Raw genomic sequence first — 17,719 nt, 5'->3', positions numbered from 1 at the left:
ACTCAATATAGTTTTAGAAAAACCGTGTACATTTCGCACTCCAGCTGCCATGTCTGCTCAACTGACAGCACAAAAAAAAAGCACTTTCTCGGTTTACAAGGAAAGCTGCAAGCAAATGGCCCGTGGTAGAGTAAACGGTAGCTTCATACCGACTACATTTATATGTTACTCCGACTCCTGGTTCTGTTTATTCCCTCAGAATCCTGGCGTGTCTTAGTTTGGTTGGTTTGGTTTATGGGGGTTCAACGCCCCAAAGCGACTCAGGCTATGAGGGATGCCAGAGTGAAGGGCTCCGGAAATTTTGTCGACCTGGGGTTCTTTAACATGCACTGACATCGCACAGTACACGGGCCTCTAGAATTTCGCCTCCATCGAAATTCAACCGTCGCAGCCGGGATCAAACCCGCGTCTTTCAGGTCAGCAGCCGAGCGCCATAACCACTGAGCCACTGCGGCGTGCCCCTGGCATGTCTTGGTATGACCCTATGAGCACTATTACAACACATGCACATCACATATTCCCGACTAAAATCAGCTAATTAATACATGAGTGTATTTAGAATATTACAGCATGCTCTGCTGAGCTCCATAAAGTTGCGCTGATATTTCCAAAATATGCAAGATGCTGTAGCTAGTGTAGTCAGGGACACAATCAATCTCTCATCTGCATCCACTTTCCTGAGAGGCAAACTGGGCCAACACACCACACAATCAGGCTGAGTTTTGCTTGTCACAGGAGTTCGCTGCACACAAACAAACGCACTGGAGTGCAGGATGGAAAGCACACTATGCACAAGTCTCTCTCAAAATAACCCTAAATCAGCATTCAATTGCAAACAGTTGGGCTTTCTGGAGCAACTTGTGTTTATAATCTGTCACGAGGGTACAGGGCTTGGAAGTGAAAGTAGGATCACTCCACTTTCACTGCCTGCATACCTTTTGGACGACTATATGAACATCTTTCAACACCTTTCACTACAGGTTAGGTGGAGTCTCTAATGTCAATTCCAAAGGTTAGCTACAAAAACCTAACCTTTTCATGTTGAAGCCATTATTAAGCAGCTTCCCTTCGAGTCATCTGATAGAAATTACGATCAGGTAGCAAAAAAACTAATGGCATGCCACTAAGTGCATCCTTTCCGACTTCTGGACAACGGTCACATTCTTTCATCCATCGGCACTGCTACCAACAGCTGCTGCAACATGTTTCATAGTTCAACTCTTTAACGACGAAATGACAAAACAATAGAAGAAAAGAAAAAAGCCATTATTCCCACAGTATGCCATCTACTGCACTCACCTATCAATGTCTTCAAGCATTGACCCGATGCCGTGTCCCAGATGCGACTGAAAAAAACAAAAAGAAAACGCTTTGCTCACCTCTTCTCGACCAGGAAGAAAAAGCGGTGCCACAGCATGCCTCAGAGCACAAAAGGTAAGACAAGACAAGAGTCTAGTGGGGACACAAGACCAACCACAATTTGAGCACATGCTTGCATTGTTACACACGGCAGGAAAACAAGTCAAATGCAGAACCAATACCAATAATCCCAAAAGCTACATTGGACTCAGTAGTTGCAGCCTGACAAAATCAGTCACAATGAGAGCTAGGTGCAATGCTCATCCCACATTGCCCAATTTTTAATGCTGTGGCTGTGCACAAGTAATCACAATACAAAAGTACATTCCCCTTACGTTTTAAACCGCATGGTTCCTTTGTGCTGACAAAGCTCTTATTGATCTTCTTGGTGTGTTGCTTCAGAATCAAACTAAGCATAAATCAACAGAAACATCAACAGATATGGCAAGTGGACCAAGACTAAAATTCAAAGCAAGAAGACATCTTGTGCTATTGTCCATGACTGCACTTCCAAAACTTATGGAGCATGACATCACCAGAAAAAAAATTCTTGTGGCCCCTTTGCACATATCCTAGAATTAAGACAAGCAACTCATGCCGCAGTGTGTGAACAGCACAGTGCATCCTTGAAGCTGAAGCTGTGTGCTGAAGTGGCAAGGGAAGTCTTCAGTGATGTCACACTTCAGAAACTTTTACCTTTGAAAGTACAGGTTCTCAAATCCTCTCTCAGTACAAGCGTTGATTGCTATGCTCTTCTCTTGAACATAACACACACCCAACCATTCCAATCTGCGAGGTCCCCCCTTGGATCATGTCAGATAGCAAAGACCCATGGCTGTAAAAATAAATGCAATCTAAAGATCCTAACTTTAATATCTGACACTGTGCTTTGGACTCAGGCACCCTAAGGGATATAGGAGTTCACACAGAGACAATTTTGTGAGACTCAAACCATGCACAACTGGCAGTTAGCAGGAGCTGAACTTACTCAAGAGTAGTGAACCATTATTTCAATAAGCTCATGCTAATTACTGTACCTAGTTAGGCAACTAGAAAGGGAAATTGCCTTCTGTAAGAGTTAGAGACAAATTTAGCATACACATGGTAATTTGTTAAGTGGGAAAAAGATAAGAGAAGCCATGAATGGGTCCATCATAAAAATTCAAGCATGGTGAAATCAAGACAGGAGAGAAGCATGCTATGGCATGGCAAGAATACATGTGGTGTTCTGACAGCTCTGGCTTAGCAAGAGAAATGTGCTATGGCTCATCAAAAATTAGCACCGCAAGAGACAGCAACCAACCAAGAGCTGCACTTTGAAAGCAGGCATAGCAAGGAAGATGCACCACGACTGATTAAGAGCATGGATGACATTTCTGACAGCCTGGGCTTTGCATGCATGCACAGTGAAGGAGCAGAAAAGGGACTCATGCAGTGTCCTACTAGCACTGTAGCCAAGTTTCACCCCCTGTGCACTTCGCAAAGCCTTTTAACAGGAAACTCATCATCAGCCGAACTACATCCCCAGCAGGACAAAGATCTCTTCCATATCTCTCCAATCAACCCTACCCTGTGCCAGCTGTGGCCATCAAATCCCCATAAACTTCCTAATCTCATCCGCCCACCTGACCCTCTGACGCCCCCTGCTACGCCTGCCCTCTCTCGGAATCCATACATTACCCCAAGGGATCACCGCTTATCTTGCCTTTGTTGCATGCCCTGCTTATGCCAATTTGATCTTCTTGATTTTGGGTAGGATGTCATTACCTTCTGTTTGTTCTCTGACCCACTCTGCTCTCTTTAGGCCTATCATTTTCCTTGTCACTGCTCACTGCGCTGTCCTCAACTTAATTTCAACTCTTTTCATTAGCCTCCAAGTTTCTGCTCTATAGAAGAATGCTGGCAAATCACAATTGTATACCTCCTTCGTGAGGATACTGGTAAGCTGCTATTAACTAACTGCAGTGCCTGCCAAATGCACTCGACCCCATCTTTACGCACGTATTTGCCATATTTACTCACATAATTTGCACACTTTTCCTAAAATTAAGGCTTCAAAAAGCGGGTGCACAAATTACATATAGATGTCAAGAACACGTCCTAAAATCTTTACAAGGGTACTAACGTGCAATGTATATGATATATTGAAGCATATAAGTTGACCCCACAACTCATACCCCTTGCTGACAAAAAGAAACTAGACTCCAAATATAAACTGATACATATCCCTCTCCCCCTACTCCCACACCCACCCCAGACCCACGTTATGTAGTTCTCCGTGTGATGGCATGACGGCTAGTGCACAGCTCAAAGCAATCAACACAAAATGATGCCATTGCAAAGCCAGCAGTCAGAGGCAAATGGAGATATAAAGTGATAAAATGGCATCCTCGCACATGACCCAGCTGAGTAGTGGCAAACAGATTAGCCAACAGTTGAGCAGTTTTAATTCTGGCACAACGCATGCTCCGGAGGTTACCGAGAGTTTGCTCTCACAGTCACTTGCATGGGAAACCGACTGCCGGTGCGAGCGAGCTAGGTAAATAGCGTGCAATTGACTTTTCTTTACCGGAAACAATTTACAAATGAATTACTGACTTTTTTTAACACCGTTCACTCAAAGGGATCTGTTTCTGGGCTAATTGGTGGATCATGATGCAAGAGAACTACAGCCAACAAATAAACACTGCACAGTAAAGAAGACACATATACAAGCCTTGGGTACGTGTCTTCTTTAGTGTGTGGCATTTATTTGTCAACTGCAGTTCCCTTGCACCACTCACTCACCTTTCACAGCTGCATGTGGCAACACAGCCACGCAAATCTTCTAAAAGCCTGCAATGTGCGCACCCGCATGCATGCTGGTGTGCTTGTGCAACAGGCAGTGCAGAATGAGTAAAAGTTTTCTTTTGTAAATCTACGTAATAAATTAGGGGAATGCAAATTACGCGCAGGAGCCAATTATGCGAGTATAAATACAGTATTTCACTGTTGTGGTCTAGGTCAGTAGTTACTACCTGCCCTAAGTAGATGTATGCCCCAACAACTTCCGATGCTTCACTGCATATTGTAAACCGTTGTGCCCTTCCAAGACTATTGAATATTACTTAACATTTCTTTACATTAATCCTTAGACAAATCATTGTACGCTGCCGATTCAGGTCCATGCCCAAGCTTTGCAATTCCTCACCTGAGCAAGGCAATGCCACAGCTCATCAATGACATGGCAACAGGGAACTAGCCATGAACTAATAAATAACCATATACCAAACCATGACCAACCAAGTATTACTTATTTAAAACTGAACCAATCAAATATTATAACCCTCACATGTACTAATTACATTATCAACTCTTAATCAAAACCAAGCACAAGTTTGCTTACTCCCAATCACCTATAATCTGAGACCCACAAAATCGTTTTACCGCAAGCAACTAAAGATCTAAAAAGGTTTACTTCAAGATACTATGCTAGTATGAAGTGCAAAATAGACAAGATGGGCAGATCATAAGCATTCCTGGCCCACATGGTTTCATTACCTGCTGTGGTTTAAGATGGAGACATCAAGAAAAACAACAGCATGGCATGTGTCAAGCTCAAGAGAACTGTGCTGCAGACAATGCCCACACTGGAAAAGGACTTCGTGCACATGCACTTACCCTTGCAGGTTTTGTCGCAAGATCTATCCCGCGCTGTTGACTAATTGGGTGATGCTTGTGCGATATTTTAAAAATTTTGGAAGGCTACATGTATATGCTTAACTCACATCTGTAGCTTTTTAACAATTCAAGCTCACTGTCCTAGTCTCGCCTTGTACAACTGTATTAAAGTCTGTTCTGCCACCAATACCTAAACAGTACACTGCCATAGCTCGTTTCCCAACTAGTAATAAAGTGTTTTTTAATCTAGTGATACGTGAATGAATGAATCAAAGCACCGCCATGAGAAACAGTGGATGCCATAACAGAAGAAGCAGAGTTGGCAGAATGCAAAATTGGTAACCGATGTTTAGACAAGGTACTCGGGGACAAAATGGCAAAGGTGGTGGAGGATTTATGAGGGCCACCACTGCAGATGCATATCAGGATCCACAGGCGGTAAAGGAGCACTCATCGTGAAGAGAGCAGCATTACCTGCAAACTGAGAGATCTGCACAAAGGTGCATCCAGAAGATGCACCGATGCACCACACAGGAACAGTAAACCACCAATATGCCTCTCACCTGTCTCGTACTGAAAGTGGCACCACAAGAGAGTGTGCAAAGTGTGCCACTTGCAACTGTCTATGCTCATTATTTGCCAACTGTCGGCCTTGAGGTTAAGCCTCTGCTGCTCTGAGCAATCCTACCCCACATGCACGCCACTCTCTCCTGCTGTGGAAAATGCCATACCAAGGCACTCAAGGAAAACTCTATGATGAATGGAATGTCACCAACCAAGAGAACTTGAAGCACAACGCAAAGCATGCTGTCAACTTATATCTGCGACAGGAGGTCGCTTGCCCATAGGGTTGAAAAATTCAACCGCAAAGAAAACACGGCTGCGGTTTGCCAAGCAGCAGATTCATAGGTCGTCCTTTGCACGCGGATAAACAGCACAAGAAGCCTGGACATTCTACAGCCTTATCATAATGCAAAGGCAGCCAATTCTGCACAGCTAATGACATCTCCAGAAGGATACAGACACACGGTGACATTGTTACACAATTAACTAGTGAGAAGCCTGGGAAAGGAAAACACAATGAAGACATGAATAAGGATGAGAAGAAAACAGCAAAGCAGCCATTGGTGTCACAGGTAATGCGTTTTCGATGTTGCATATTTGTCAATCAGTGCATACTGGAGTGCTTGAAAATGAGGTGATAACTGCAGTCCATGGAAAAGAGGCAGGCACTGGACACAGAATCCCTTTAGAAAAAAAATGCTGTGCTCCCAACTGTCCCACAAAATGGATAAACAAATGAACAAGTGCACATAGAGAGGTGAGGCAGTGTACATGCCTGTCAGCAGGTCAATAGAAAATACAGGACCACTGAAGGACGGCCTCATGTCTCATGGTATTTATTCCTCCCCATTATGTCCACGAAAGTTTACCTAATTGATAACCAACTGGAACAAATGCACCAATCATGGGCCCACATGCTGATTTCATCCCTGCAAGGATCGATCCACAAAACATGTGCTGGCTGGCTAATGAAGCAGAAGTGATCGTAGCATTCCACTTCAACACTGAGTCATTGAACCTGCTGTCCAAATACTAGTGAAATGCACATCGCTACTGAAACGCACCTGATTTGGAGACTATATTTTGCTGCATGGCATTTGAGACTGTGAGCAGGGCAAAAATCTTGGAGGCACAGTCACTGTTATTTTGGAACAATCACTCACACTTCTGAAAAGCAGTGCCAATAAAGTTCCTTCTTTTTGCTAACAAACAGATAGTATTTCCAACGGTATTGGCTTGGAACATATTGCATGGTTCATATGAATGCTGTGCGTTTAGTTCGGAAAAAAAGTTTCACAGCTATGAAGAGATCAAGGTGTTCTACAGCCAGGGGAAATCAGTGTGACTGCACTTTGCACAGCAGCTGAATGGCACGACCACTCTAACTGCTTCAGCCAATCAGTACACACTTTTTGGGATCAGTTCTAACAGACAGAGGTCAGAATACAGCCCCTGTTCTCAATGGCTCCAGAAACTTAATGGCGGTTCACAAAGCCTCATAGAGTCTGTGTACTAAGTTTCATCAATGAATATCACCGTGTGGCAGCAGACAACCCCCACAGAGTCTGACTATCACTGACTCTGGTGATAGACCTGCTCCTGACGTGACAGGCATACTAGCATCACATTAAATCACTGATGGTGTGCAATCCCCCAATCATGTAAGCTTAATCGCAAGATGGCCCAGCACCTTGTTTGGATTGTTGATTTCACCACAGAATCTGCCAACAAGAACTGTTTGACCTGAGTAATCAACTAAACAGCATGGGCCACTATTGAATGCCTTCGCTCAAATACCTGTTGGCCTTATCTCTGAGCATGCATACAACACCAAGCAATTAACAAGCATTTTCACAATGACTGTAACCACCTAATGAGCCATAAATCACACTGTTAGTGTATTTTCTTTTCTAACGTGAAACCCTGTAGGTTTGTGAGAGCCTCCTCTAAGTCACCACCAGCATTTCCTGACACTTAACACTGCGCGTGTCATGGTCATGGAAGATAGGAGTTCTAAGCACTACAGTCAGATACAACTCAAGAAAGAAGTGACTTTTCCCTGTCAAAGGACCCCCTTCCTGCTAATCACATCCCCCGATTCTCAGGACCCTGCTAGCATGACAATGTAGGGAGTGGCACGACAATGCAAAGGGGGAAGGGACTATGCCCTTTGATCTGCCATTTCCGGCATTGTCATGCTAGCAGGGTCCTGAGAATCAGGGGATGCCACTGTATGGAAGAGGGTCCTTTGAGTTCTTGAGTTGTATCTGACTATAGCGGGGCTGAGAATGGTGCCAACTAGGCTAAGTAGCCAGGGCAGACAGCTTCCTCATTCTTTTATTCCCTATGAAACACATGCATCATGATGCAACAGAAGTACTTATAACCCCAGAAAGTGCCAGAACACTACTGTAATAAAAACACCAATACGTAGCTCTCCAGTTCAGTTTTTACCAACTGACTAACTTCACACGTCTACTGCGGCAGTGATGTTTGGAGCCCTAATCCCTGTGCATCGTAGACCACTTTGAGTTTTCTTGGGTGCAGTGTGACCCATCAGTGACCCACTGGTAAAGCCAGCTTCTTTGGACTGGCCATTGATGGCAACAGCTACCTGGCATGTGTGCTTTTTGCAGGCTCTTCAAAAAAGCTCGAGCTGTCCCACGGCTTCATCTCACGACTTTGTATTCATTAACACACATCATGTGTACATGATGTAACCCACCGATGACCCATAACACAAAGTGTACTAGTAGCCTGCCATCACGTAGACATGGCCCAAAAACTGGTTTTAGAGACCCCATGTCATAAAATTCACTTTCTTATGAAATTCAACCTTTGGTAAAGTTCCCTCTGGTGAAAAAAATATGCAGAAATTTGACAACTGGATGTTCTGCAAAGCCAGTTACAACAAAGGCTAGGCTCTACACAAATTGGCATCGCCCAGTCATGGAGCACCGAACATTTTCGCCTATACCAAATCCAGGTATACTGCCTCCCACCTGCATCCAGTTGCAAACACGCAGCAAACAACACTGCAATACTGTGCCAACAACCCGAGGTTTTCAGTGGAGAAACTGATGCCAATTCTTTAAGTACCAAAATGCTACATCTCTCGCTGCAATAGACCACCTTTACCTCCCTGTAGCCACCAGCAACAGCAAAGTCAGTGCAGCATGCAACTACATGCACAGGGAGTGAGTACGTAGCCTCAGGCAATAATACATCACTACAACTAACTCACCAGAGGCCATCGTAGCTGCTGGAGACAATAAGTGTGCCATCTCGGTTGAAGTGCACCTGCAAAACGTCCACACAAACACAAATGCTACACTTCAGCCCTAAACTACCAAGTTTCTGGTGGCATTTAGCAGTCTGAAGACCATGCAAGAACACACAGGAGAAGAAACTTCCTTTTCCATCCCCTTTCTGAAACAATCCCTTTTCTCATATTCTAGCACTTTGTGTTAACACCAAATAATAATAATAATACCACAGCTGCTTTTTGAGCAGCACATCTCTTATGCTTGGAAGATAAACTACCTGTTTATGATTGCTTTTGTGTTTCCAGGAACCACAGTTATACCTAGTGGTATTCGTTTTAAATTAACACCCAATTCTTTAGTTCAGTATCCTTAGCGGACTTCATGAAAACTAGATTAAACCTTAAAATTGCTCGAAAAACTGCCTTTCCAAAACCTACCTCAGTAGTACTGACAGTACTGCACGGAAACTAGTAAGCAATTTAAAACTATTTCATAGCAGTCTCCTTAGTTAGTTCTTCGTGACTAAGAAATCTCTTATATCACTTGTCATCAAAGTTGTGGCCTTCCTTCAGGACAAGTTCAGAAAGCACCCAAGGAAGCAAGCCCTTGGAATACAGGTATAACAGCCTGATGTTTTACTGCTCCCAACATAAAGCACTACCCACATTAGTGACCCCATGCTCTAACAATACTGTGCATTCCATATGGCAGCTGCGATTTTAAATTTTCAGAAGTCTACCGTGGATGCAGAAATGCTGCAGATTATGATGCCAATGTGACAAAACAACTGCAAGAGAGAAAAATATAATCTGGTTCGCAACGTCTGGCTGCAATCAGCCATTAAAATGCAGCTACAACATTTACAAAAATAATACGCAATGAATGCAACATCTTATGTGCCATTATGAAGCAAGTGCACAAAGTTAATTTCTTTCACTCAAAAAAAACCTAGAAGAAAAGCTGAATTACGGAATTGTCTCAAAGAAAGCCAAATGGGCCTTCTCCATACAGGGCCTCAGTACATGCACATGCAATACATTGCGAGAAGTGCTTTGTCACCACATTTTTGCCCGTTCTGCCAGTTCTGTCACTCGTCTCTATGTACATGATGGGAATGCTGTGCCTTTACCAGGTTCATACTCATATAGCTGACGAGATGCCTCAGTGGTGTGCAGTCGTGAGGTGCTTTCATTCAAGTAGCAAGCCTCGAAAGAGACTGTTCAAAGTTCCTGCAGCATCGCTGCATGCAGCCAAAAGGGTGAAGTGGGTACAAGTATGGGCTGTGTGGATGCTGACGGATCCCTGCGGCAGCCAACAATCAACTCATGTGTCTACAGCAACCACTTTATGACAAGTAAAAGTTTTCACTTTCCTGCACTCTCTCTCATCAGAATCCATGGCACAAAATGTGAACTTACAGACTGTGTGGTCGGTTCACAGATGTGGCCACATGAACAAAGAAGAGGAAAGTTCACAGGCCTGCCAACTGGCCCCCGCACGGCCGCTGTCATTGCCACGTGCGCATAGATGCAATTTTAAACAAGAGGGCGAAAAATAAAAGGTGCAAAGAACGTATGTGCATCACAGCCACCATGTGCATGAAGCACCGACGATGGCTGCCTGAAAACCAGATGTCCTCTGCGTGCGAGAACAGCACACTTGTGGAAGCCACCACCTCATGCCCTTCCACAGCAGTGGCACTGTAAAAACTATGAGTGCAATGAGATGGCTTCCACAAACACATTCTCCTCATGCACTCGCACTAGGTCAGTGCCTCACACTCGCAGCTTCCACTCCACTGCATCAAGTTGTGAGATGGAGTGTAGGGTGCGACGAGCACAACATAGGTAAGAATCTCATTATGGTTTATGGGGGTTTAACGTCCAAAAGTGACTCGGGCTATGAGGGACGCCGTAGTGAAGGGCTCCAGAAATTTCGACCACCTGGGGTTCTTTAACGTGCACTGATATCACACAGCACACAGGCCTCTAGCATTTTGCCTCCATTGATATTCGACTGCCGCGGCCGGGATTGAACCCGCGTCTTTCGGGTCAGCAGCTGAGTGCCTTAACCACTGAGCCAGCGCGGCGGCATAAGAATCTCGTTAGCAGCAGTGCTGTGGGCTTGCTATCAAATGCTCAGCTAGGAGTCATGGGTTTTCAAATTCTCGTTTGCAGTGGCTAAAACTGCAACAATAATGCATCAATGCCATAGCACAGTTTTAAAAAAATGTGAAAATTTGATGTGCATTTCTTTTTGACATGACACGTGCCAAACTTCATGTAACACATAGTCATTAACCAAGCAGCACTGAAGTTAGATCACTGGTGTACTCATCACCTGTGTCTAAAACATTTTTCAAAATAATTGAGTTCAATGTGTTGAACAAGAATATCTGGTTTAAAGAGGGCAGAAATAAACGCAAATGCCTGTTCTTTTTACAAGAAAACACGCACCAGAACCTCAGGGTACCGAGCGAACACTGTTGCCAGCGGTTGGCGGGGAGCGTCACGACATCAGCCACGGCATCTCCTGCCAGCGCCGACTATGTTGCTGCGTAGCGCGTTACTCCAGGTGGCTTGCCAAGTCACTTTTGAAAATTATAGATCATTCAAACTGTGTTGAACAGCTTGGACTCTTACTGTACATGTTCGAGCCATCAGCAGCTACAGAAAACGGCGTAACCACTGATGCTGTGAAGTGCATCGACAGCGAAAGCAAAGTCGTCACATTTGCGTGTGTCGGAAATCCCAACTGGGGCATATATATTACGTAGCTGCATGTGCAAGTGACAGGAGAGAAAAAAGAAAAAAAGGAAATTGCATTGATATGCCTTTTGTGCACTTGCTGCTGCAAAAACGCTGCACCACTAACTTCTCGTAACACTTGTAACGTGATCAAAATCAATTGCCAGCATGCTTACATGAGTCTCGCAAGGTAAAGCAGTTTATTTGTTCACTTATTTATAGTGAGGTGCCTGCTTACACTCGAAGGCCTTTTAGAACTGCAATACAACTGCAACGCTAAACTGAATGAGTTGAAGAAGGTTCACGGCAGGACGGCGCGGCAACAGCAAATTGCCCACGGAGCTCTAGCTACCCATTCTAGTGCCATAACACCGAAAAAGGTCCATCCCCTGCCCCGTCATGAAACTAGGCGACAAGTCCGCAACACTCGGGGCATCAGATTCCTCGAACTTGCTGAAATACTGCTGCCAGGAAATGCAGAGGTCGGCTGTCGCTACTCCCTGGCCGTCACTAGGCCTACCTTGTTTCGCATCGAAGCAAAAGCAGACGGCGGGCGGCACTTTGAAACTGACCAGCGCTAAAGTAAATAGTCTGCTCATGGCACCACCTTACTGATAACCTCATCTTCTTATACTAAACGAAAGATATGATCTGCAAGCGACCGTGTTAGCCATGCTGGCGGCAGCTGCTATGCGGCCATGAACAGAAATTGGCTTGTACCACAGCTATGGCTTCTACCAGCAACTTGGTACGGGAAAGTGATCCTCAAAAGGGATTCTTTTTTTGACATTTCTTTATCCCAGGACTTATTTTTTACAAGAAAAACCCATTTCAGCACGCTTTTCTGATGCTAGTGCCAGGGATCCGCCGTAGAGGTGTTGGCTTAGTGCAGGAGGCATGGCCAGCGCAGCGGTGTAACGGCAATGGAGGCAGTGCTGATACCAGACAATGCCGCTCTGTGTTGTACACTGCCTTGTAAACAACTTAGAAGATATTTGCAACTACAGCTTCATTCTACCAATCACTGCGTCACTTCGTTTAACCAAGAGGCCATTGGTTGCTGTAACCGAGAACGGTGGTGAGCTGAGAGACAACGGTGAACCGCGATTAAGCATAACCACGAATAAGACTGCCCGTGTGACTAAAGGCTATAAGCAATACTAGAAGTGGCTCTAGCACCGATGTGAACCAGCTGGAAAGGGCAAAAAGTTTACAAACAGGAGAGAAAATAATTTAACCAGAGGAGAAATATTGATGCAACAATATAATATGTGCAGGCAGTTTAGATATGTTGCTTATCCACAGATGCTCTGCTGTCTCAAGCAATGACCTAACTACAGAAAACAAACAGCGCTCCAAGATCGCTTTAATCCATCGTTCACCAAAGCGCGGAAGCAGAGTGGAGCAAGTGGGCAAGCGCGGACAGCCGGCCAACTCTCAGCAGATGGCATCACTCTGCAGGTTTGCTCCATGTCATGAATGGAGCGTGACATGTTTGAACGCCGAGATTTCGACAGTGTGAGTGCAACAACCCCAAATACAGCCAAGCCGAGGCAGGGCGTCACAGCACACCAATTATTCCCCCTCTCCGATGAAGAATCGATTCGGACATCACGCGACAAGCATGCAAAGAGAAAGCAAGAGAACAGTTCCAAGAACATCACGCATGGTCTAACACTTTAATTGGCCATGTGATGGCGGGCAGTGAAGCTTGTGCCCTTTGGGCACTTATTCCCTGACATTATGGCACATGAGTTCTCTTCTCCGTCTCATGCTCGTGAGCAGAGAGACTCGCATAAGTGCCGAAAGCGTAGTTTCAATAGCTCGAACGTTCTGCATAGGAGTGTATAAAATACTTATCGAAAGCGTCAACAACATATGCCAGCTGCTCCAGCACAACAGCTACTTCGCCAGCGTTACGTGTGCGGAGGCTCCGAATTCCTTTAACACACCGCTTAGGGCAGAGCACTGCAACACTGAAGCGAACATGCCAGACTCTGACCAAGTTATGTTGCTTATTTTCAAGGACTAAAACGGAAATTCAAGAAAACAGCACTTCAGAAGTCACGCAGATGCCTCAAAGAGCCGCTACATAGCATGTGTGAAGGTAAACGCATGGTATCGTATGCCAAAAAGCCGAAAAGTATGGAAGCACGCGGAGTCTAACTAGACACGACCACAAGCACAGTGCACTGCTTTTAAAAAAACAGCTGTTTTCCGTAAAGTAATGCACCATGCTAGGGCCACGCTCTCTACCACAGCGGAATTCGAAGAGCGAAAAGAGAAGGCACACGCCGCACTAGCTTTTTCCCAGCTTCGTTATCAATGAGAGCAAGGAGGAGAGGATCTCAAGCCCTCTCAGTGCGCACCCTCGAAGCCGGTGTGCGCCAAGGCGTGCCAACGATGGCAGTGCCGTAGCAGCGGAGAGCAATCACTTCTGATTCGGTCGGAGCAGCCTGGGAACTTTTGATCACCCTTGTGCATTCCTACTTGATTTTAAACTGATGTCAGTGCATGTTACAGAACCCCACTTCCAACACCGAGCATCAAACTGCTACACAGCCACTTTCAAATACAGTTGAAGCCAAGGCTGCTCTACTAATTACAGTTCTGAGAATCACAATGACATTTCTAAGCAGCATCAAAAGCTGGCCTGCACAACAGTCCTCCAGCAATCCAGTACTAGTGATCTTCACAAAATCAACACCTGGTCCACAAAACATCATAGTGCCCAGAACATCATTTGCTCCATTACACGAGTGCTTCACTTGCACATTCGCATGCTGTCACGAGTTTTGCTGCAAAAAAAAAAACATTTTAAAAGCGCTGCTACATGAATGTTTGCACATTAACAAGATAGAAGAGCCACTAAGTGTTGCTACATGAATTCTCTGATGCCACTAATACAGAGAGACTGGGAAAAGGAAGTTTCCACGCTGTAGTGCAATGCTTGCAAGGCCATCACAGCGCAGTTAATACCAAGCATCAGGCCTATACTGTTAAAAATATGATTTGATGGCCTTGAAGGGCCTACGTAAATACAGACCTCCAAAAAATGTGTCAAGGACGACTTGCATGACCGTAAATTTATCTGGTGACAGACTGGACAATCGATGCTTGATTTTGAGATGAGAGCAGCACCGTTATGACTGTTTTTCACACTATCCACAATGCTTTACTGCGTGCATACAGGAGCATCACAGCAGAACTGCTCCTAAGGGCCTCTCACATCCTTCACGGTGTGACGCAGTGAAGCTGCTTGTGATGGCATGTGATGCGCAGGCAGTTCTGGCGCACTGGTGGGAGAACGGAACCACATGCATGCAAGCAAAGGAAATGATGCTGAAGCCACAAGAAAAAGAAACGGTGCTCAGCTGGGTTAGGTAGGCTGGCTGATTCTGACTGGCTGATCGAGCCGCCGCTGCTGGCTGGCGCAAAGCTCAGGAAAACGAAACCAAAACTAAGCGGTAGGAGTGTTCTTGGATATGGGGCCGCCCACTAATTGCCCCGCGTCCTGCCATCGCACGCATGCCAGAGGTGCGAAAGCAGCTACGCAACATGGAATTCAGGTTTCGAGTAGGGCTATTTTGGCAATTCTTGCCATGCCAGTTGTACCTGGACGCGGCCTCCCTTCACAAAGCTGTTCGAATTAACTGGTGCGAGTCCCGATGCGTCCAAGTTGGCGTCTGATGCCACGGTGCCTGCAATTCAAATTATCCAGATTTCCAAAGTAACGGGAATCATATTAATGAGCTTCTATTCTACAAGGCACTAACTGTTAACATCGCTGAGCACATGAAAAATAGGCACATTTTAAGTGCGGGCAGTACTGTGCATGACTGCCTCTGTAACTGCAAGGGCAATATTAAGATTCTAATCAAATTCCATTCTATACCAATTCTTTTTGCACTTAATCATTTCTTCATGTCCTCACAGTTACTGTAATCCGTCAATCATACAGCTGTGTGGCAAGAATCAAACAGTAACAGGCAGGAAGAATTGTATCACAACGGCCTTACGTTCATTACATGCGTTCCATCCACTACTTACACTGACATTTACAAATCTAAAGCCATACTTAAAGTAGCACATGGACAATGAAATTTATGCAGCATATAAAAATGCAAAAAGGCAAAGCTTTATAAGTTAAAACTCAAGAAATAGTGACTAGAAAACTTTTTTAGCTGTTTTCTGTGCAAGCGGCAGGCCAATTGCTGAGTCTTGCTTACCTGTAGTGATACATGCTAAAAACTGAACTTTTAGTTTCATAGTTCACCTGCTGCACAAGGGTCCTCATCGTCGATGTCGTGATACTGCCTCAGTCATCTACAGCTCTACTTTCACAGCACAAGGTTTGTAACTGTATACAGTGACTTCATTTTTTATCTCCTTTATCCCTTTGCATCCTTGAGAAATACAAGACTGCTAGTCCCGCATGAGATTTACCAACATCAACAAACAAGCACAAGTCTTGTTAAATTTAACACAAGCACCTTTCTATCCCGGCTGGCTTCAAAAGTAGTTCTTCATAATGCCACCATAATGGATCAATTATGGTGCCCCTCTAGAGGTCGGGAGAATTGCCAACACTAGTATGACTCCCCTATGCTAAAACTCTCGGAACTCTAACTTTAAAAGTGAATACAATACAGTATGCTGGGCGAGTTGGTGAAAGTGAAAGTGAGGACATCAGAAGGAACGCATTTCTACAAAGTGAGAGTGATGCACTGAGGGAGGGCCAAAGAAAATAACAATGTTAGGGTGAGGGACGGCCAGCAAATTTTGCAAAATTAAGTGTGTGTGTGTGCGTGTACGTGTGTGCGTACGTTTCTTTACTCGTGCGCGAGGCAGTGTGCCTGTGCTCACGCTTGCCTGCTCACTGTGCAAGTGCGACCCTGCGCCTGCGTGCAGAGAACAATCGACATACGCACGCGGGTGCCGTACTATACTGCAATTTGTACATGTGTAGTGTTTCCCCTACCCCTAGTCCTTTCTATTGCTCCCCCCTTCCCTGTCCCTTTTTATTCTCACTAGCCAAAGCTCAGGTGCTTCAAGGTTTGACAATGATGAGGACGAGGAGGAAGAGGAACAAGGTTTCAAAGGCGGGCATTAAGGAGCAAAAGCAAAAAGTCAAGGCAGTTGCCCACCTGTGATTATGGCAGACTTTAGCAGAGACCTCGATCACATGTACCCAACTGAATTTTCGCACGTTTAAAAATAAAATTTTAAAATCTTGAACTAAAATTCACTGTCCTGATGTGCACAGCACCACCTCATGTCTTGCATGCCAAAAGTTACAGAAGGCACTTAGACTACTTACATGCTTTGAATGTGAAAGCATTCTTTACACTAAAAGCTCGTGAATTCGAACTCGAAGGGAACCGGAAAATTGCTCGAATTAAGCGAAGTTCGAATTATCGAATGGGTGCTAGAACGAGCAGTTATAGCATCCTGCCGCACGGGCAGAACCCAAAGCAGTCACATCTAGACTCGTTTATCGCGAGCTAGGCGCTACTGCACGTTTGTGGCGGGCATATTCTGAGAATTACATTCATCCGGTCCAAGTGGCAAATGAAATAAATTGATCGGCAGGTTACGCACCACAAACAAGTACTGGAATGCATTGACGTAGAGCAGCTAGCTTTAGTGCAGGAATATATGACACTATTTATGCTCCAAGACATTTTGGGGAAGGGTTGTCATAATTAAAAGCAATCGGCGAAGTGCATTTGCTTGAGTTTCTTCTGCCGAGACTCCATCAGCATCATCTGCAGCTTGTCCAAAGCTCCTGCGTGATGTCAGAGTTCTCACTGACAGAGAACTGGCATGCTGCAAAATCAAGCGGCGACGCTACTTCACGCGCACTTGGCGGTGGCACAGTCTTCGTCGCCGTGCCGCCCGACTCACCGCTGTCGACTGTTCTCACTGCATGTGAGCCTTGTAACGTCTGCTGGGTGCATGCAGCCTCAATTATATCGGTGTCACTCAAGGGCTCCAATTTCTCCACGCTGCTGTCCATACAGCCCACGCTCGCGGTGCCAACAAAAGCCGTCATCACCCGAACCGCCATACTACGTTGTTTACATCGTGTGTTTGCGACCCAGCGACTGCGGCCCAACAAAA

General features: G+C 45.2%; 1 protein-coding gene across 4 annotated transcripts in view; it reads right to left on the bottom strand.

The window, feature by feature from the left end:
- The window catches only part of LOC144116111 (uncharacterized), a 67,004-nt gene extending 49,295 nt beyond the window's left edge, over window positions 1-17,709 (bottom strand). For 3 of the 4 annotated variants that reach the window (XM_077650789.1, XM_077650790.1, XM_077650791.1), the window contains exons 1-3: window positions 17,504-17,709; window positions 8,828-8,883; window positions 1,300-1,346 (exon numbers count right to left, since the gene is read on the bottom strand). In XM_077650789.1, the coding sequence (XP_077506915.1) occupies window positions 1,300-1,346; window positions 8,828-8,883; window positions 17,504-17,666 (266 nt within the window). In that variant the 5' untranslated portion in view covers window positions 17,667-17,709. Of the gene's footprint in view, window positions 1-1,299; window positions 1,347-8,827; window positions 8,884-9,978; window positions 10,152-17,503 lie in introns of all 4 variants that reach the window. The other variant, XM_077650792.1, reaches the window with a different exon arrangement.
- Between the last annotated feature and the right edge of the window lie 10 nt (window positions 17,710-17,719).

The sequence above is a fragment of the Amblyomma americanum genome, chromosome 1 (assembly GCF_052857255.1).
Source record: "Amblyomma americanum isolate KBUSLIRL-KWMA chromosome 1, ASM5285725v1, whole genome shotgun sequence".
Lineage (NCBI taxonomy): Eukaryota > Metazoa > Arthropoda > Arachnida > Ixodida > Ixodidae > Amblyomma > Amblyomma americanum.
The sequence above is the reverse complement of the archived record's forward strand: the minus strand, read 5'-3'. Positions and strand labels throughout refer to the sequence as shown.